Genomic DNA, 21,435 nt, shown 5'->3' with positions numbered 1-21,435 from the left:
ACAATGTCAAGTTAATGTAAGAATTGATATGTGTGTTTTTTGTTTTGTTTTTCATTCTTTTTCTCTTTTGATTATGTTTTATTTTTGCTTTTTTGTTTTTGTTTTGAAATGTTTGAAAATCAATAAATATTATTTGAAAATAAAAATAAAAATGGCAGCTCTGATCCAATGCAGCTTTGCTTGTATCAGAATGCCTCTTGCATCAAGCTCCCACTTCTGTCTGACCCACTCAGGCATTGTTGGCTTTGTTTAAAAAAACAAAAAACAAATATATATATTACACAAATATAATAAAAAGTCAAGCTCCTTGCTGTACTGTACTATATTTCTGCAGTATAATTTTAAGTACCTGTTTATGTGCTGATTGATTTATGAAACCTAGTGTATGTGTAAAATATTGTATGAATATACAGTCATACCTCGGATTACAGCTGCTTCAGGTTGCGCTCCGCGCCGAACCCGGAAGTACCGGAACAGGTTACTTCCAGGTTTCGGGGCGTGTGCATGCGCAGAAGCACTAAATCGCGACCCGTGCATGCACAGATATGCAGACACGGGTTGCAAATCCTGTGGGTTGCAAATGTGCCTCCCGCACGGATCACATTTGCAACCCAAGCGCGTCCACTGTATATGCATACTCTTCGACTAGGCCTTGGGCTGATTAACTTTCTCTGTCCTTTTAAATTTGTGGGAGGAGGCGCTGGGAGGGTGAAGGGTTACTGATTTGTTTTGTTCTTGTTCTTATTATCTATTTTGTGTATTTTATATTGTATTTTTATGTTGTGAACTGCCCTGAGATCTACAGATTTAATAAATGATAAAATGATAAAAATAAATTCCTGAGCATTGGCTATGCCAGCCTATGTAAATAAGGCTTCAACTGCATCCAAAAAAATCTGGGGTGGGGGTGGGGGTGGGAAGCTCACACACTCTCCAATCACTTCTAAAACTGAATTTCTAAAGGACAGATTCCCAAGGACTGCAGAAGCAGACTGGCTCTCCCGGACTCTTCTGAGAGCAGCAAAATTCAGACAGAGGCCAGCTGAAAAGGGCAGCATCACAGTCATTTCTCTATCTGCTCCTCTCCACTAAATATGATTCCCAATTAGTAAAGCAACACTAACCTCCTTGCCTCTCCCAAGACAGATGATCGCTCTGAAATCCTCAAACCTTTGTCTCTCACACACACAGAGAGAAAGCTGCCTCTAAGGCAAATGCTGGCACAATGATCCCAGCTAGGGCCGGTGTATGCACATTTTCATAGCAGAAGAATCTGTGTCATGCACAAACACACACATCTGCTTGCTTGTCTCCCAGCAGAGTCCTTATAAATCCCATTCCCAGGAAATCTAATTAGTCTGAATTGCATTTGGTAAGCAGGCTGGGAGACTAGTCACCTATAAACAGAAAAGTTTTTAATGGTATTTTTTACTATAGCAGATAGATAGATGATTGATAGACAGATAGATAGATGTAGTGAGACACACACACACACACACACACACACACACACACACACACACAGGGACCAGAGAGCGGGGGCAAATATAATCAGATTAAAGCTTGCCAAAGGGTAAGAAAATCTAGATAGAAATGATTTTTCATGTCTGTATATGGTAACGTTCACGCATCAATATCTGTAAGCAGCCCAAAATTCTACATTATTTTGACACATTCTGGGCTCTTCCAGACCTACTATTTGTAGTGCTATTGTTGCCATGTTTTGGAAGAATGAAATTGTAGTGGACTATCCACACCAGAAGGTACACATTACTGTTTCTTTTGGAGAGGGGGTGGGGGTGGGTTGTGCCTTTTCGCAACCATCCTGATGATAGGATATGTTCAGACTCAGAAATGTCACACCCCTTCTGTTGCCTTGTTCTTCCAACCAGCAAAATGTCAGAGTTATGAGTAGGGCTGGCTTGAGATGTTTCGGTGCTTAAGGAAACCCTCTGCCCATCCTCCGCAGGTGTGCTCCACTGCTGCAAGGGCAGCTGCAGCGGAGGAGCCCAGATCTGCTGCCTGAGGAGACCACCTCATCCTGCCTCATGGCTAACCCAGCCCTGGCTAGGAGCATGTGCATGCAGTATGGAGAGCCCTTGTGGGATCTTCTCTCTCTCTCTGATATTTAGCGCCTGGTATGCTGGGATTCTGCTCATGAGGGAGATTAGATGGAGAAGCTTCTTGAGCCCTTTCAGCCTGAGCTATTGCTAGCATCCTGTAACACTGCATAATCCTGGCACTTTATAGATGCTATGCAATTTCTGTTCTTATACTTTATAAAAAGAACTTTTTGGATGCCACTTTGGGGGTCTCTTGGGGCTATAAAGTGGGGTGTAAGTATTCTGAATAAGCAAAATTAATAGAAGCATGATACAAACGTTCAGGTGCTGAACATAAATCAGAATGGGGGCCATAATCATAAAATCACCCATAGTCCTGGTTTATATAATAACCTGGCTTCCACCTTGATGGACAGTGGATTATAGGAATCTGTCGAATTTATTTGTTACATTTCTATCCCAGTTTCATCCAAGGAGCAAAAGGTGGTGTGGATAGCTCTTCTACGCTTCATTTTATCTTCACAACAAACCTGAAAGAGACATGCCCCAAAGTCACCTGGTAAACTCCATGGCTGAACCCTGATCTCCCAGGACCTAGACTGACACTCCAACCACCACACCACACTGGCTCATGACACTGGTGCCTTTTTCTAAGCCTGTTGTGTAAAAGATTGGAATGTATACAATTCGGTAATTACTTTTCAAAACTATCCAGCAACAACAGAATGTGAAAAAGGCTCATTAATTTATTACAGTCATACCTCGACATCCGAACGCTTCGACTTCTGAAGGTTTCGACTTCCGAAGTCGACAACCCCAGAAGTCTTTTCACTGCACGCGCCCGCATGCTTCGACACCCGAAAACCTTGACTTACGAAGACGGCCGCGGAACGGATCATCTTCGTAAGCCGAGGTACCACTGTAGTTGCTTCTCAGACCTTCATCAGGCAATGATGCTGCATGTTTAGCGTGGAAAAGAGGAGACTGAGAGGAGATATGATAGCCATCTTCAAATATCACCATCATTTTTAATTTGTATAAAAGCAAACACCAAACTTTTGCTCCTACTGTATCCATCATCCACACAAGTTTAGTTATACAGTGGGTACCTCGGTTTTGGAACAGCTTAATTCATGAAGAACTTGGAACCCAAACGCTGCAAAACTGGAAGTAGGTGTTCCGGTTTGCAAACTTTTTTCAGAAGCCGAATGTGCTCCGTTTTGAGTCCCCTGCAAAGTCCTTACCCTCTTTCTGTCTGCATGTTCTGCTTGTTACCCCCTGACTAAAATTGGCCTCTATTATCCCTCCCTCAGCTCTTAAATAAGTCATTTGAAAAACTATAACAGAAAAATAAATGATAAAAACACAGATAATGCACTGTAATGGACTCAGCTGACACTTTCACTCCTGCAGCCATTCTATTCCCCAACTTCAACTCCCAAAACTTCATTTAATTTCCATTCACAACCTACCCAACTTTGTGTTCTGAATGAATAAACAAATAAATGGCCTTCTTCTTGCTCACTGGACTGCTTCGAACTTTGCTTTCTTGTTACATCACACCAAATTTATTAGTCAACAACATTATTATTTTTTCATTGCCATCACTATTACCACACATTACTTATACAGTCATAGTTTCATTGTAAAATGGAGCAGTTCTGGTTGCCTCACCTCAAAAAGGACATTGTAGAATTGTGTTTTAAAATAAAACACATTTTTAAAAACCCACGATTAAAGCAAAGCAAAGTCTCTGGAGTACAGGGTTGCTTTTTGCTTTTCTTTTCTTTTCTTTTCTTTATACTTCAAACAAAATGATTACCTACTGGGGGATTAGACTGTAATATCTCAAGCATGTGTCAAGTTCCCCCTTTGTCTCTGTTGCCTTCTTCATGTTTCTGCTCCCATCAATAACTTGAGTCAAGAGATGCAGGCATTTCCATGAGGATTTGCTTAGATATTCCTCAACTATTAGGACCATGAGTGCCGAATAAGCCTTGCGATTGAGAACATGACTAATTAATCCCAGGAGCACTCCAGAGCTGTGTGTCAGCAGATGCCTGAAAACATCATCTGCCTAACGGAGAACAGCCTTAAGATCATCTTCCCAATTCTGCATGTTGTCTCAGTGAGGGAGTCCCCTCGCTATTGTGACGCTACACGAGTGTAACTCCCTCGGGCATTATTCTAAGGTAACCAGGTGCATCATATTTTCCAATACAGGGCTGCCACAATATTCAGTAGAAAGCACTTAAATGTGTGCGTTGATCTTTCGCCAAAACCACTTGACCGATCACATTCAAATTTTGACACAACATCAAATGTGAATGTCTGGGTAACACCATGCCCATTGGGAAGACAGATGTGACACCTCTGCAACGTAAAACCCCCAAAACTTGGTCATTTGGAACCCTCAAATCACACAGCTGGGGAAGCTGGGAAATAGAAGGCAGAGAGATTCCACAACAGCGCCCTTTATCTCGGCTCGGCTATGCAGACTTGGCCGCTTTCAAGACTAGGCCGAGTGGAGGTAGGGGCTTGCCTGGGTGGGGGCTGGGGGGAGGGGGCGGGATAGGTTATGGGTGAGCCCAATCACAGGGATGAGCTGGGGGCGGGATAGGTCATGGGTCGGAACAGGGTTTGGGGAGTCACAGGGCTACACCTGTTTAAACATAACACGTGTAAAACAGGGGGACTCTGAAGGTGAGGGGGGTCTGAAGGGGGACCCTGAGGCTCCATTTAACAGACTGACGCACAGCAACACGTGGCAGGGCCAGCTAGTTTATTATAAAATTGTGTGTCCACTGCCTTTCAGTCAACAGTGGTGTTCAAAGCAGCTTAATGACCATGGCTGGCCCATATGGTGAATCCCCAGACTATGGTTTGGAATGATTCCTTGCTCCTGGAGGAGCTCCACCCAGACTAGTCACTGGGGCACCTTCACGGGAAAGGCTTTCAAGGATTCCATTCCTGCTCAGGTTGTGGCTTTGCCTATGCAATGGCAGCCTTTCCTAGTGGCGCCATGTTCGGACCTTTGATGGTTTTACCTAGTTCTCAACCTCCAAGTGCAAGTCTTATTCTCTGTAATAATAGTTTACTAAATGTTTTCATGTCTCCTTTTGACTTATAACAGTTTCCCCTTCAGCTCCCCCATTCGCTGTTCCCCTCCCCCAGTCATGAACACCTTTACAAGTACAATTGGATGGACATTGTTCAATTGCACATCAATAAAACAAAGACAAATAAATAGCTAAATAAATAAATAAATAAATAAATTGTAAAGGGTTCCAGTGAGTCTATGTTGTGTGTCTCCAATTGCCATTGAGCAGGCTTCCTCAAACTCGGTCCTCCAGTTGTTTTTGGCCTACAATTCCCATGATCCCTAGCTAGCAGGACCAGTGGTCAGGGATGATGGGAATTGTAGTCTCAAAACATCTGGAGGGCCGAGTTTGAGGAAGCCCGCTCTAGTGTCTCTCAGCAAAGAGTTCTAAGAACTCAGCCCACATTCTATGATCACCTGCTCCTATCTTTTCCTATCTACTGTTCAGGATCAGCTCATGAGCCACCAGTTTCAGAAGATCATGCAACAAGCCTTCCATGCTCACTGAGTGTGGCATGGGCTCATCAGGTTCCAATATACAGGCGGATGTCCTATTATGGAATGAATGTTCTCTACCTCCAGGGTCTTAGCTAAGACCAAACAAATTCTGGTTTGGACCTCCTTCCAAAAAAAAGTTCAATGACTGGACACCTCCCCACAAGGTGTGCTAAGTCTGCAGGTGGCTGCTTGCTTCTCCAGCATATGCCTACTTACATTTTGCTGGATTAGTCTTGATTTAATATCTAAAGTGGCTTACTTAATATTACAGAAGGCTGCTTTTTAGTGTGTGGGCTATGATTAAACTTTACATTTTGAATTCTACCTAATTCTGATTGGGCCCTGATTAGGATTTAATGTTTCACATACTGAGAGCTGCCCTTAGCTCAAACCATAATGTCAGTTCATATATCATATCTGGTTTCTCTGTGCTATGCTGACCATAATTTAGAACAGAAACCATTAATTCAGCTTACAAGAAGAGCTGCTTGTCTGATTTTGTATTCCATCCACAAAGCACTCAGATTCATATCTATCTCCATGATACAACAGCCTCCTCAGGTGGACTAATCAATTATTAGGTTACTCGTTCCATGGTCTTCAAGCACACTTCAAACTCTGTTTTCTGTTTCTGATTCATGGGACACTTGTAATGTATGTTTTGTCAATACAGGTACCAGGGCAAACCATGGTTTATCTCCTTTAACCATGGTTTGGCCAGCAGTCTACACTGAGTGATTAAATCAGTCTGTGGCAGGCGGCTCTTCTTTTCTTTTCCCCTTCCTTCTCTGTATTTAAGCAACTGCTTAGAACAATGAAAGCATATTTGATTGCTTTGTTAACTTCACATAACTTATTGTACTTTTAATAAAAATAGGAACAGAAAAACACATTCGTATTCCCAATGGCTGCACAAGTGCCTATTTAAAGGCAATAATGCTACTAATAGATGCCATTACTTATTTACTGTCAGGAAATCAACAGCAGAAGCCACTTCTGTGCATTCAAGAGGGAGGGAGCAAAAGCCACCCCTAAAGTTGTCGAAACAGGGAGAAGTCGTGCCTAATTGCTTGGCTTTCATCAAAGCCTCAATGAATTCCGAGACAGGACTCTCTGTCACTGTGGACAGAAACACAGTAAGCGCAGGCCCTTCCTGTAATAAACTTGGCACCCTGTTGATCCCGAGCCTGAAAATATTTTAAGATCCAGAAGCTGTAACTCAGTCTCATATGCATTCATTTTCAACCCACTACACCATAAATATTAAACAAACACACTAATTCAATCAAAACGTAGAGAGGGGAGAATGGGTGGCACGTTTGATAAAATCTGGCAGGGAGGGTTTTTTTAGAAAAAGGAAAAGGAAAAAAATAGTAACAAGGAAGAAAATCTCACTTTGCATCATTTGCTAAAAAGATTTCTCTCTCCTCCCCCCCACCTTGAGGTTCTGACAGAAGGAAATTTTAATAATTGAAAATGAAGGCACTGAAAAGTCACAATTTCTCTCAAACTGTGTGTGTATGGAGGGGAATCCAGGCACATGGAAGCAAAATATTACACAAATACTCCATGCATGTTTCATGAAACACAAGGCTAGTTTTAATGGCTGTCTTCTTCTACTTCCAAGGCAGGGGTGTTGTGTGAACTGGCCTTAATGGCCATGATTAGGGAATAGCAGATGACCCAAACCAGCTCATTTGAAGAACTGTATTTGCTCCGGCATATGATAAATACTCTCGTTATAAATTCTCACTGGGCCAAACAATCTTTTATTCTGCCAAATGTATGGCCAACACAGAAAACACCCCTCATTATTTCTTCCTTAAATTGGAGATGGAGAGACAATAGAGGATGTCTGGGGCTGAAAAACAGAAGAAGAAGAAAGCAAGAAAGCAAGAAACAGATGGGGAAGGAACAAGACCTCAGGTGGGCAAATGACATTTAAAAACAGACAAACAATTTTCAAACAGAAATCTTCCACAATGGCACCCTTGTACAACCAACTTCATTCCTAGGCTGTCGACACAAATGCAAGGAATTATTTAGCTATATGCGTTTGCATGTAATGCTAGGTTGTGGTTTCTTTTAACAAAGTTTTATTCAACAAACCAGAAGTTACCTCTCATAAATAAGCAAACAAATCAGGATGTCTTTCCAGCTCCCCTTGCCCCTAGTCTCTGTAATTTGACAAGATCAGAGAGAGGCGGTTACGCAAACCATGGTTGAACACAGCAGTTGGGATCAAATATAAATGCCAAATTATAGCTAAAATAAGTCAACAACCAACCGCGGCTCCACACTGGTTTGCAACAGAAAACAACCCTTGCTGGGTGGGTCCAGATGTTCAAACAAACCACACTTTGGCCAAAATAGCGTCTAGATCAAGGGAAGTAATAGTACCACTGTATTCTGCTCTGGTCAGACCTCACCTGGAGTACTGTGTTCAGTTCTGGGCACTACAGTTCAAGAAGGATACTGACAAGCTGGAACGTGTCCAGAGGAGGGCAACCAAAATGGTCAAAGGCCTGGAAACAATGCCTTATGAGGAACGGCTTAGGGAGCTGGGTATGTTTAGCCTGGAGAAGAGAAGGTTAAGGGGTGATATGATAGCCATGTTAAAATATATTAAAGGATGCCATATAGAGGAGGGTGAAAGGTTGTTTTCTGCTGCTCCATAGAAACGGACACGGAGCAATGGATTCAAACTACAAGAAAGAAGCTTCCACCTAAACATTAGGAAGAACTTCCTGACAGTAAGAGCTTTTCGACAGTGGAATTTCCTGCCAAGAAGTGTGGTGGAGTCTCCTTCTTTGGAGGTCTTTAAGCAGAGGCTTGACAGCCATATGTCAAGAATGCTTTGATGGTGTTTCCTGCTTGGCAGGGGGTTGGACTGGATGGCCCATGTGGTCTCTTCCAACTCTATGATTCTATGAAAATAAAACCATGTCAGGCCAGGCGTGGAATTGAGTGCTCAAGAATGAGCTTTAGAAAGAACTCAATTTTCAAAATTGTTTGTCACAGTGCCCTCATTTAACCTCTTGTGCACCATGAAGTCTGCTTCCTTTTCCCCCCCAAAGATGCCATATACCCAAGGACTTGCGAAGCAGATTAAGATTTTGGACCTTTCCCCATTTTGGAACATGGAAAGCTGTCTTATACTGAGTCAGTCCACCTAGCTCAGTATTATCTACAATGACTGGTTTCCAGGGGTTTCACACAGAGTGCATTTCCAGCCCTTTACAAAGATGCCAGGGATGGAACCTGCGACCTTTTGCATGCAAAGCAGATGTTCTATCACTGAACTATAGCCTTCTGCACACTTTAGGCAAGCTTTTTAAAACCCGCTTTAGCATCTGAACTTATTTGTGTGGAACTAGCTTCTTTTTTCAAGAGACTGACATCTATAATTTTGGTTTTAATAATCACTTTCCATAATATAAGATTGGATTTGTGTTCCTTTTAGCTGCTCTGGGTTTCTGTGGTAGGGTAGAAGAAGAAAAAATGAATACCAGTCTCCACTTCCTTTCAGACTTGATTAATATCAAAAACTTGAATATGATGGATGGCAGCTATGTGGGACTCTCTGTCAGCTCGTCAGGGACTAAACTGTAGGGCAAGCAGCGATTCCCCACTTGCTACACACCAAGGTTGCTGTCCAGAAGAGTAGAGTATAATAGACGCATAGGACTGGCGAATTGGATGGGATCTTCAAGGGTCATCCAATCAAGTCCCCTGTAATGCTGGACTCACAGCTAGAGAATCCCTGACAGATGGCCACCCAAGCTGTTTAAAAAACTCAAGTGAAGAAGAGTCCACTACCTTCTGGGGTGGTCTGTTCCACTGTCAAACAGCTCTTACCGTCAGAAAGTTTTTCCTAATGTTTTGTTAGAATCTCCTTTCTTGTAACTTGAAGCCATTGGTTTGAGTCCTACCCTCCAGAGCATGTGGCAGTCCTCTTCCATGTGGAAGAGGAGGAGGAGTTTGGATTTGATATCCCACTTTATCACTACCTGAAGGAGTCTCAAAGCGGCTAACAATCTCCTTTCCCCTCCTCCCCCACAACAAACACTCTGTGAGGTGAGTGAGGCTGAGAGACTTCAGAGAAGTTTGACTAGCCCAAGGTCACCCAGCAGCTGCATGTGGAGGAGCGGGGAAGTGAACCCGGTTCACCAGATTACAAGTACACCGCTCTTAACCACTGCACCATGCTGGTCCTTAACATATTTGAAGATGGCTATCATATCTCTTCTCTGTCTCCTTTCTTCCAGGCTAAACATACCCAGCTCCCTCAACTATTCCCCACCGGGCTTGGTTTCCAGACCCTTGATCAAATTGGTCACCCATGTTACATATTGCCAACTGTGGGGCAGAGAAGGGCCGGGCGAGGTCCGGTTATAAAACATTGCAATGTATTACTAGCCCAACATTGTGATATGGCGATACAATGTGATATTGAAACAACAAGCTCCATTGCCCCAACCTTGCAAGGCGCTGGGGTGAAACTTCCACTGCTCTCACCAAGAGAGCTCTTACCAAGAGAGCTGAGGTGGTTGCACCCCAGTGTCTCATGGGGCCAGGGAGATGCAGCTTGTTCTTGCACTGCTCAGCTGGGAAGCGCAAAGGCTCCTGACCTCAGCTGAGAGAGCCCCAATGCCTCTCTGGCTAGTGAGCGAGGCATCAGGGCTCACTCAGCTGGGGGGGGGCAGGAGCAGTTTAATGGAGGCTCCTCTCTGGCTCACAGAAGCTGGAGGGGGGGGGCTTCTTTAAACTGCTCCATTGAGGAGCGCGCAGCTGCCTGAGCCTTAGTGGAGCAGTTTAAAGAAGCCGAGGGAATAATAAGCTGTATCTGAGCTATGAGGGGCAGAGCATAATGGGGGCTTCACCCGATGGTATATGATGGGTGAAACAGCTGCTGCTCCTGAGTCCCTTCTGATGTTGGAAGCAGCTTCGCCCACAATATACCGCTCTGCCCCTCATACCAGTCCAGGTGGTGTCTGACCAAGGCAGAATAGGGTGGTACTATTTATTCCCTTGACACCACAGGCAACAGCACAGCCAAGCATCTCCTCCACCCTGGGGGACCAGCTAGGGCTGGGAAGGACTTCATGACTGAAACCCTGCGCAGCCACTGCTAGTCTGAGTGGACAGTACTAACCCAGAGAGACCAATGGTCTGACTCCTTATGAGGCAGATTCCTGTTTCTTTATTCTATTACCTACTTCAGGCTGAGGAAACCTTTCAGCATGAGGGCCACATTCCTTCCGGGGCAGCCACCTGGGGTCCACATGTCAGTGTTGAGTCAGACAAAGGATGTGACTCTGAACTTTTGTACCGAAGGCTATATTCCAGACATGCCAAAGTAAGAGCTTAAATGCATGCATACATCTTTCCATGCATGCAAGTAAGAGGCATATCAATGCTCAGATTCCTATTCCTGGCAGGCAAACCAGTTCAGGGCAGAGAGCTGGGCTGAGGAAGGGTGTTAGTCTCAACTGGTGGGTTGTTGCCTAATGCAAGGTGGATTGCAACAGGAGAACTAGCACCATGCAAATGTATGGTAAAGGATGAAGGGCTGGGTCCCCAAATGCATGTCTGGGTTAAGTGTGGGTCCTGGGTCGGAAGCGAGTGTGCTCCTTTGTGTCAACAGGCCAGCATGGCTGCCATCCATCAGAAAGAAGTGCTTGATGGGAATCAGATCTGCAGCAGGAAATGGAGCACATTTTCAGTAGCTTTCAGGAGTCACAGCCTATTGGCCAGGCTGCTCCAGCTTTTGTGTGTTGTGCACTTGTTACTATTCAGGGTTACCATGGTGACCCCATGCAAGGAGAACCTAGCAAAGAGCATCACAGTTGGCTGAAGGGTAATTAAGACCTGCTTCTTCAGGAAGGGGTGAGCACAACACCCCAGCAGGCCTCCTTGCCTCTGCTTCGTATAAAAAGCTGCCTGCAGCCTCTGGAAATTCCAGCCAGCGAGACTACACGATCAGCAGGTGGTCTTGTCAGGGCAGAGGGTGGGGAGCAGCAGAAGAGGTGGAGGTGGAACAAGACATGCAAGATAAGCAGCCTGCAGCAGCTCTGGAAGAAAAGAGTGCCATGGGAGGGAGGATGGGTTGTGACCCAAAGCAGACTGGGCAAAGGGAACCACAGGAAGCCACACACACACACACACACACACACACACACACACACACACACTATGAAAGGGCACCCATCAGCAAGCAACTTGCAACCCATTTAGGGAGGCTACCTGCATCCATATTTAGCAACCAAGCTGACGGACAGACAAACCTACAGTCACAAAGAACAAAGTGGGACGCAATTCATACATCCATGTACACCAGCATTTGAGATTCTATTTGCTGCCTCAGTTTACGGGGTACAGCAATTTTGAGTTTTTCTGGTGATAAGCAAAAGGAGGGTTGGAAGGACACAAACATTTTAACAAACAGGTACACACAGCTAACTTGCAAACATCTGCCCAAGCTATTGGAAAGCCATCCCTGGATAAGCAGGCCAATTGTCTGACTCAGCAGGGAGTGTTACCATTTATAAGCCACAGTTGTGCAACCACCAGGAGGAGATTGGAAGACTAACCACAGTTTAGCATGCTGTCTGAGCTCTAAACTGTGGTTAATCTGAACTATGGTTGACTGAAATAAGCTCAGGTTTTTGAAGCTGGCTCATTTCAACTAACCACAGTTAAGACATGCTGTCATGAGAGATGATAAAACTGGCGTGGGGGGAGAGAGAACCAGAAGAAAATTGCATTACTTTGCAAACTATGGATTTAATCAAAGTGATGAGTGCCAGAATAATGATTAGACCGCATAAGCTGGCAGGAGTGATTGCATTTGGCGTTGCTGAAGTCTCCATGAAATTAACCAGTATATTCATCCTCTCTCACACAGAGCTCTGGAGAAAGACAGGCATGTTCTGTAAACCTTGCATGAGGCATGGAAACAGCCACCTTGGAATTTTCCCTGCCACAAGTAATAGGTCCCAGCCTCCTGCACATTGGTAGGTACAGATTGCTAGGAATTAATGAAAGATTTAAGATCTATCCGGCATCTGCAGTCATTCATTTTTCTTCTAAGGAGAGTACTCTCAACACTTGCTATGTGCCCTTTCTACACCTGCAGTTCTTGTCAACCTGAATTACAAATGTAAAAGCAAAATAAAAAGTTGAACAAATTTCCCTGTCAGATTTAAACCCAACAAACAAACAAGCAAATGAAAAAACCTTAATGGTTTTAAGAATATAAAAATAATAAAATGATTTGCAATTGGAAAAGAAAAGCTTATTAACATCACCTAAACTCTACAGAGCAGCTACACATATGGAAGTAATTAGCTGGGGGGGGGTAGTAATTTGAACAAAAATAGCTCTTGCAGGTTATGTGCATATGGAGGAAGTCTCTGTCAGATCTGGATTTAAATCAGACATGCGGATGAGGGGCGATGAGAGATAGGGGAGAAGTCACACAAGCCAGAAGAGACTGATGGAAAGGAGGACAGCTGCCACAGTAAAGAATTCAAGAGAGCAATTATCAAGCCCGATGTACCCAAAGTCTCATGCCACCTCTATGTTCTTTGAAACTACCAATTGTGCCCTCCAACTATCTACCGTATGTACTAACACTATGTGACAAAGCCATGAAGAAAGTAATTTGCAGTGGAAGTCTCCTTCCATCCCAACAATCACCATAACTTTGGTCACGTCCACGCTCAAAGTGCCATAATACTGATTTTAGCAGTAATAAAGGTAAAGGGAACCCTGACTGTTAGGTCCAGTCGCAGACGACTCTGGGGCTCCGGCGCTCATCTCGCTTTACTGGCGAGGGAGCCAGCGTACAGCTTCCGGGTCATGTGGCCAGGAACCAGAGCAGCGCATGGAAATGCTGTTTACCTTCCCGCCGGAGCAGTAGCTATTTATCTACTTGCACTTTGACATGCTTTCAAACTGCTAGGTGGGCAGGAGTTTAGCAGTAATGGCCTCCCCCAAAGAATCCTGAGAACTTTGCCAAAATTAACACATAAACTACGTGAAAGGGACAATCAGGAATTGCACGGTTTGAATAAACATTACACCATCTTTTTTATTAATAGAATATAAATAAATAAATATTGAATTGATATGTACAAATTCATAACATACAGAAATAATATGGACAGAAAAACCAGAGAAGGGAGCTGAGGAAAATCCAAGGGGGGTGGGGGAAAGGGGGAAGGGGGAAATTATAAGTGATTGTATAATTGATATAATGTATGGATTTGATTTTCTTTTTAATAAAAATAATTATAAAAAAAGAATCCTGAGAACTGTAGTTTACCCCTCACAGAGCTACAATTCCTAGCACCCTTAAAGTACAGTTCCCAGAGTACTTTGGGGAAGCCATAGCTGCTGAAGTCTGCTTTAAATGTATGCTGTGGATATGACCCTAAACATCATGTCATCAGTTTCTATTTTAAAGTGTGTTGCCAGTGTGCAAAGCAGACGTTGAATCATTTTGGGAAACAGTAGCCATGTCTGCACATAAAGTAAGTTGCTGGCTTATCCTTTTCTTTTGTGGGCAAACAACCTCTTGCTCCACATTGCCCAACTGCTCCAACATCATTCCTTCCGTGGCAGAAGCAGCAGAAGCAAATCAAGATTCCTGGATCAGTGTTGCGGGTTTTCCGGGAAATTTTCCTATGCAAATTAGAATAATGTGGCCCTCAATATGAAAAAGGTTCCCTAACCCTCTTCTAGATTGTATTGAGAATGATAACACTGGAGCTTTGGGGGCTTCAGGCACCATAGACAGGGATGACTGAGCCTTCATTAAATAAATCCAAGTCATTCTGATCTTGGTTTGATTTTTAAAGGCATTGTAAAGTTTCAGATAACAATTTACACTTCAGCACACTGCACTTCCATCGCCTCCTTGTGGAACTGCCTCCTCAAATACAGGAAAATCATCATTTAAAAGAAAGAAAGAAATCCCTCACAGATATGAATGTGACAGTTAAATAATAAAAAGGTAAATAAATAAAAATAAAATAAAATAATAAAGCTGCCCACCTCTCAGTTCCTGAGGGCTTAGCTCCTCAGCATTGCTTTTTTTGAAGTGACAGTTTTCCCACCTTGTAACATCCTTATGTCTAATTAAGATGCCTGCTTTGTTCTGCTACACAACAAACTCCCTACCTTCTCAATGCTATCTGAATCAAAAAGGGAAGGGAAGGGAAAAGCTCAGGTTTTTGAACCCAAGGAATGGGTTAAACAAACCTAGTGGTAGAAATAAAAAAAGACGTGGGAGGGATGGACTAGGTCAGGGGTTCCCAAAAAATTTTTCTTGAGGACCCCTCATCGAGCCGCTCAGCTATTGTGACAAGGACCCCCATTAATTTCTAATCCTAAAATTAAAAAGTGAGAGCCAAATTAAGAGTCTTTTTATATTTTATATTTATATGTTTTTTACAGTTACAACAGAGTACTCCATCAGTATACAGTTAGTTTTAATTTTCAGTTCTTAATGAGATGAGTTAAATCTGTCCTTTGAGTCCATTATTTCTGAAATATTAGGTTCCAAACTTGAAACTTTCACTCTGAAATCCGACCGCATGTCGAGCCGATTCCTATATTTGTCTTTCATGAAATACATGGAAGAAAATGCTTGCTCACACCGATAATTGGTTGCAAATGGAAGGATCTTTTTCATTGCCTTATCTCCAAGTTTCTTGTAGTCCTTGCGGCATACAGCAGAACTACTGCCTCTATCTAATTCTAGTTTTGCGCTAGACTCTGCTCATGCAGGAAGCGGCCAAAACAAAAAATCTGTTATCATACGAAATATAGTTAATATTTTTTTTTATTCTAATAGGATCTTGAGGACCCCTCTGGCATAGCTCGCGGACCCCTGGGGGTCCCCGGACCACCTGTTGGGAACCACTAGACTAGGTTATGTTATTTTCACTGGCTACTATAAGCATTTATTGACACACTTTACCCTAGAATATGCATTTTTGTACATGTTCCTTGTCTGGAGAATTGCCTGCCAAATTCACAGAAATGTGAATTTTGAAGACTGGCTGTTTCGGTTTGTGTGTTGTTTCAGAAAGTGCAAATTTAGCAAGGTCACCTTTAAATGCAAACCAAATTGAATTTCTTCACCATCCTACCTGGGCAGTGTGGTGAAGAGAACTCCTCCTTTTTCCCCTCTTTCCCTCTTTCTTTATACCTTCATACCCTTATCTTTGTGAAGGTAATCCAGGAGTCACTCATGGTATAGATGCTGCACTGCAATAACTTTTATAAAGCAAGTGGGAAAAGCTGACGGTGAAGAAGAGCCAGATGTCAAGACAAAAAGGCGTTTTAAGCAATGCTGCTTCAATTTCCATCTTGGCCATGGTGAACTATAGACCCTGACGTTGGCAGTTCAGTATTACAGTGATTCTCAATGACTTGCATGGCCAGTGCCTCACATCACTTTAGCATCAACTGGAGATGCCAGTGTTGGCACTGGCAAGACAAGTTCAGGGGGAGGCGATGACAGCAGCCGTTTTTCAGACTTTTGATCTGCAGGGGATTCTTTCTGCATTCCAAGGGTGTTAAGAGGAGCCCTGCTGAATCAGACCAAACACCCATCCAGTCCGCATTGTGTTCTCACAGAGGCCAAGCAAGACAGGAGTTTAATAGCCCTCTCTCACTCCACTGGGGATCGTCAACCAACCAGTATTCAGAAGCATGGGGTCTCCAATTATGGAGGCTATGTAGCCACCCTGGCTAGTAGTCATTTATAGCCATGTCTCCCTGATCCCGGGCCAATTTCTTGGGCACACTCAGTTTACGTGGTCCACTAGGGCAATCTGTATGCTCACTTAAAATAGTATATTTTCCCCGGGGGGTGGGGAGATGCCCTAAACATTTATAAGATAAATTTAGTGTCATTCAACCACCTCCATATTCCATTGCTAACACTGGTTGGTCCTTTAAACAAACAAACAAACAAACAAACAAATGTTATTGCGTTATCAATTAAATGAATTTTGTTGTTACTTGATTGCTTACCTCACTTTCACCATAAGGTTCCAGGGTACATTAGAACAATTTTAAAAGCTACAGCTCCTAAAAATATATGCTCACATTCACACAAGACATTCAAAGCACTTGGCTTCCCCCAAAGACTCACAGGAACTGCAGTTTACACCTCATAGAGCTACAATTCCCAGCACATTAACAAATTACAATTACCAGGATTCTTTGGGAGAATCCCTGTATTTAAAATTTATGATGTGGCTGTGACTTATATCTCAGGTGCCAAAGGCCAGGGGAAAAGAGGTGAATCTTCAGCATGCAGCAGAAACTACTTAACGAAAGTGCCAGTAGCGCCTCTCTCGGGAAGGAAATCCAGAACTCTGGTACTACCATGGAGAATGCCCTCTCCCATGTCACCATGCCCCCCACTCTCCCAACCTCTGAATTCAATATACAAACATAGAATCATAGAATTGGGAGGGAGGGTCCTAGATGACCACGAGGGTCATCTAGTCTTGCAATGCAGGATTTCTTTTTGCTCAACTTGAACCCAGAACCCTGATGTTAAAAGTCTCATGCTCTACTGACTGAGCTATCTTGTTGAGTATCATGGCTATTGGGACTGTGATATGCTTGGCTAGGTACTCCAGTAGCAAAATGAACCTCAAATTAACAGCATGGGCTAAGAAACACGACATTTCGTGCAATCAAGAAATGTTCTTCCTAGAGAAAACAGCTTGGCATGGAACTAAAACCTGAGCTGGCTGCAAAACAGAGCCAAGGACTAAACCAGTACCAAACTTTGAAGAAAGAAACTGCCCCTTTTCACAGCTTGGGCATGAAATTTATGTATGTATAATAAAAGCTTAGAGGCATGATAAATTACAAACAGATCCAGCTTGGCACAAATCCCAAACTGTAGATAGGGTTCTTTTTTGTCTCCTTTATTTTATTATGGTGCCATGTCAAAGATACACTCTGTTATCTAATGCGTTGACATTTTGTGACAGCTTAAAAACTGTTTGTGGCAAAAAAGAGGGGGAGGGACCCCCACATGAAACCTTGTGATATTTAATGCTTGCTAAGCTGCACTTTCCTATCAACTTGCTTTGACATCGGGGAAAACAAATCCCAGAGTTCGGGGGAAAGATGGAAAACAAACAAAAACTAAAAATAAAGGAAGAGCCTACTGGGTCAGGCCAAAAGGGGCCCATCCTGTTCTCACAATGGCCAACCAGATGCCCCCAAGGAAACCAGCAAGCAGGCTTGGGTCGCAAGAACACTCTATCCTCCTGTGGCTCCCAGCAACTTCTGTTCAGAAGCATTGCTTTCAGTACCTACTTCTTAAAGAAGTCTTCTGAGTGGGGCAACAAGCAACCTCCCTCCTTCTGCAGAAAAAGATGCCAGTGCAGGTGTGAGTGGGTGAAAGGGACCCCACAAGGAGCTAAACTGCCATTTTGGGGAGTGAGCTCTGTTTTGGGAAGCTCTGTAGGCTGAGAGCATCGGGAGTGCAGAGGGGATTCTTCCCAGAGGCATAATAATAATTTATTATTTGTACCCTGCCCATCTGGCTGAGTCTCCCCAGCCACTCTTATGTGGAGCTGGGGCTTTGGCTGTCGTAAGAACACAGGGAGAGCCTTGTTGCTGGATCAGACCAAAGGCCCATGGTGTTCAGGACTTTGTTTTCAACATGGCCAACCAGACGCAAGCAGGCCCTGAGGGGAACTGTGCTCTCCCCATTTGTAATCTGCAGCAAACAGGGATTCAGAGGCATCCTGCCTCCAGCCATGGAGAGAGAACATTAGGCATCAAGCTTAGTTGCCATTGATAGCTTTACACTCCATCTATTTGCCTCATCTTCTTTCAAAGGCATCCAAGCAGTCAGTCATTGCTGCATCTCGTATGAGTTTTAACTGTGCGCTCTGTGAATAACTCCTTTCTTTTGTCTGTTCTGATCTTCATTGGATGGCCACAAGCCCTGATCCTGCTAGCAGCAGAGGCTTCCCCCTCTTCACTTTCTCCACTCATCACATCAGTCAGGGGTGCCAAGGACTCAAATATTGGGGGGTTCAAGTAAGCACCGCCCTGCATACTAAATGGTATTTGAACTCCTCAGCAAACTAGCCTCCACAGTGAATGACATTAACAACTGTCTGGATCCATCAGTATTTGAGCACAGGGCACAAACTATTGTATCACAAACTCTTACTTGAATGTGAAGTGGGCGTTGGAAGTACAGAGAAGGTACACAGTTTAAAGGAGGTGAAAAGTAGGAAAGCACTTTGCTTGGGGTTTTTCCCCTTTGCTGGAAAGTGGTTTTCAAAATATCCTTCCTATTTAGTTCATTAATGAATAGCATTCATTTCAATTAGCATTGCAATCTCAGTATATAAACACCTTTGGCAGAGATATTCCTCACAGAACCATTCCATTAATGTATGTGAATTTATACCAAATTAATTGTGTGAAAGACAAGAGCCGCTTCCCTTATCTTTTCACTGGCTGTTTAATGAACATGCCTAACAAGAAGCGTTCAGTCCTTAATTGGCGCCTTGCCTAACAAAGCTGGTTTTTAGGAAGATGTTGGCAGGCAGCTAATGATGCTACCCAAAAAAGAGAGGATTTAACTGGATTTTTTTCTGAAAAGAAACTGACAAAGTCCAAAGGTGGGGTTTGGACTTGATTTAAAAGTTGCTAATATTCAGATGGAGTGATTCAGAAGTACAGTACATATGAAGAGCCCGGGTGAATCAGAACAAAGGTCCATCTTGCCCACAATCATAATTTTCACAGTGGCCAACCAGATGCTTCTGGGAAGCACAGAAGAAGGGGACAACTCTCTCCCGTGTTTGCTGGGATTTCATGTCTTCTGCCTCTGAACATCAGACACGCTTCAAATCTCTGAAGGGTTGTCACACAAAACAGAACCAAAATTTGTTCTCGGATGCTGCCCCAGAGGGCATGAATACATACAATGGGCTTAAATTACAAGGTAAAATTTGATTGAAAAGTAGAAGTAAGTTATTGTTGGTAGGAGCAATTTCACAATGCAATCAATTCCCTATGTTTCTGGATTCCATCAGCCCCAGCTAGCATGGCCAATGCTCAGGGATGATGGGAGTTGCATTCCAATGAGATCTGGAGCGCTACAGGTTCTGCATCCCTGACCAAAGAAATGGTGAGCTCTCCCTCACTGGAGGTCTTCAAGTGAACTGGGGAGCCATCTGTAGGGGATGTTCTAACTCTGCACAGCCTGTACCATGTATGATACAGGTGCCTTCTCACTCAAGCGTGAGAAGCCAGTGGTCTTCTGGATGTTGCTGATCTCGCAAAGTCCCAGCCAATATGGCCTGTGGTCAGGGATGATGGGAGTTGTAGTCCAGCAACATCTAGATCAGGCATCCTCAAACTGCGGCCCTCCAGATGTTTTGGCCTACAACTCCCATGATCCCTAGCTAACAGGACCAGTGGTCAGGGATGATGGGAATTGTAGTCCAAAACATCTGGAGGGCCGAAGTTTGGGGATGCCTGATCTAGATGATCACAGGTTCTCTGCTCCTGCTCCACCTCTAGGACTCCATGAGGGATCCATTCAGCTATTGCGACAAATAATCACTGACTGACCCATCTGGATTATCCTCCATGAATCTGACTCATCACCTTTCAAATGACACTATCATTTCACAGGACTGTGAAAACCACAAATTAGATATGTACCATGCAAAGATGGACATCCTTTATTTTATCTAGACAAAGGAATTTTTACTTACCACAAGAGAGAGAGGCCTTTTCCATGAGACAACTCCGATCAGTCCAGAGAGCAGCACCTGAAATTATGCCAGAAGGGTTAATTGAAAGGCAAAGGGCATGTCTGCCATTCAAATTAGCAATTGCAGTTGGTCTCATGTAGGCCACCACAGACAACGCAGTAAGAGTCAAAGGGGAGCAGCCGACAGGGTGCCCTACAGAAGTTGTTGGACTACAACTGCCATCATTCCTGATCACTGGCTGGCTTGGGGACTGATGGGAGTTGGTCCAACAACAGCTGGATGGCACCACTTTGGCTCCTCCCCCTGTATTCTAATAAATGTGGTCTTTAAAATTAAAAAGTAGTGTACCTAAATTGATCACTTTCATTTTGAAGAAAAGGAAACCACAGGACTCCACTCCAGAACATGCTCCTGAACCAGATCAGGGCTCCTTGCCAGTTTCTCCCAGCTGTTGTTCCTTTACCCCCAAGGTGCTGTTTCCTGCAAACAGCACCTTTGAGGGAGAGAAAAGCCAGGGTCGACTTTAGCAGGAAAAAATAATAAGAAGAATATGCCAACCACAGACACAACAACACCATTACAGTACCCATGGGACAGAATTGCATAAATATATTTGGCTGGAGTCCCCCCCCCCCATTTGTTGCTTTTTTTTCTTTATGCATACAAATCCTTATATTGCTATAAAAATATTTGACTTTTTATATCATTGGTCCATCTAGCTTAGTTTTGTTGATTCTGACTAGAAGAAGCTTTCAAGGATTTCAGGCAGGGCTATTTCACAGCAATACTTTGAGACAGTAGGGCCTGAACCTGGGACTTTCTGCATGAAGAGCTTGCACTTTACCACTCAGGGGAGGCCAGTCACTAGAGCAAGATGGGGCAGAGTTGTACCATTATTTATTTGCAATCCCAAACCCAAATCTATATCCCATCTGTCCTGTGTCCCCCAGAGCCATATTAATACATTTCCGGGTGGAAATCACATGAC

At 43.6% G+C, this 21,435-nt stretch overlaps 1 protein-coding gene across 1 annotated transcript in view; it reads right to left on the bottom strand.

Moving 5' to 3' along the window:
• The window catches only part of ENTREP2 (endosomal transmembrane epsin interactor 2), a 150,463-nt gene that overhangs the window by 52,406 nt on the left and 76,622 nt on the right, over nucleotides 1-21,435 (bottom strand). Inside the window, exon 2 of the mRNA XM_035131777.3 lies at nucleotides 20,448-20,504. Within this exon, the coding sequence (XP_034987668.3) occupies nucleotides 20,448-20,504 (57 nt within the window). The remainder of the gene's footprint in view (nucleotides 1-20,447; nucleotides 20,505-21,435) is intronic.

The sequence above is a fragment of the Zootoca vivipara genome, chromosome 13, assembly GCF_965207765.1.
Source record: "Zootoca vivipara chromosome 13, rZooViv2.hap1.1, whole genome shotgun sequence".
Taxonomy (NCBI): domain Eukaryota; kingdom Metazoa; phylum Chordata; class Lepidosauria; order Squamata; family Lacertidae; genus Zootoca; species Zootoca vivipara.
Note: the sequence above shows the minus strand (reverse complement) of the source record. Positions and strands in the feature narration are given on the sequence as shown.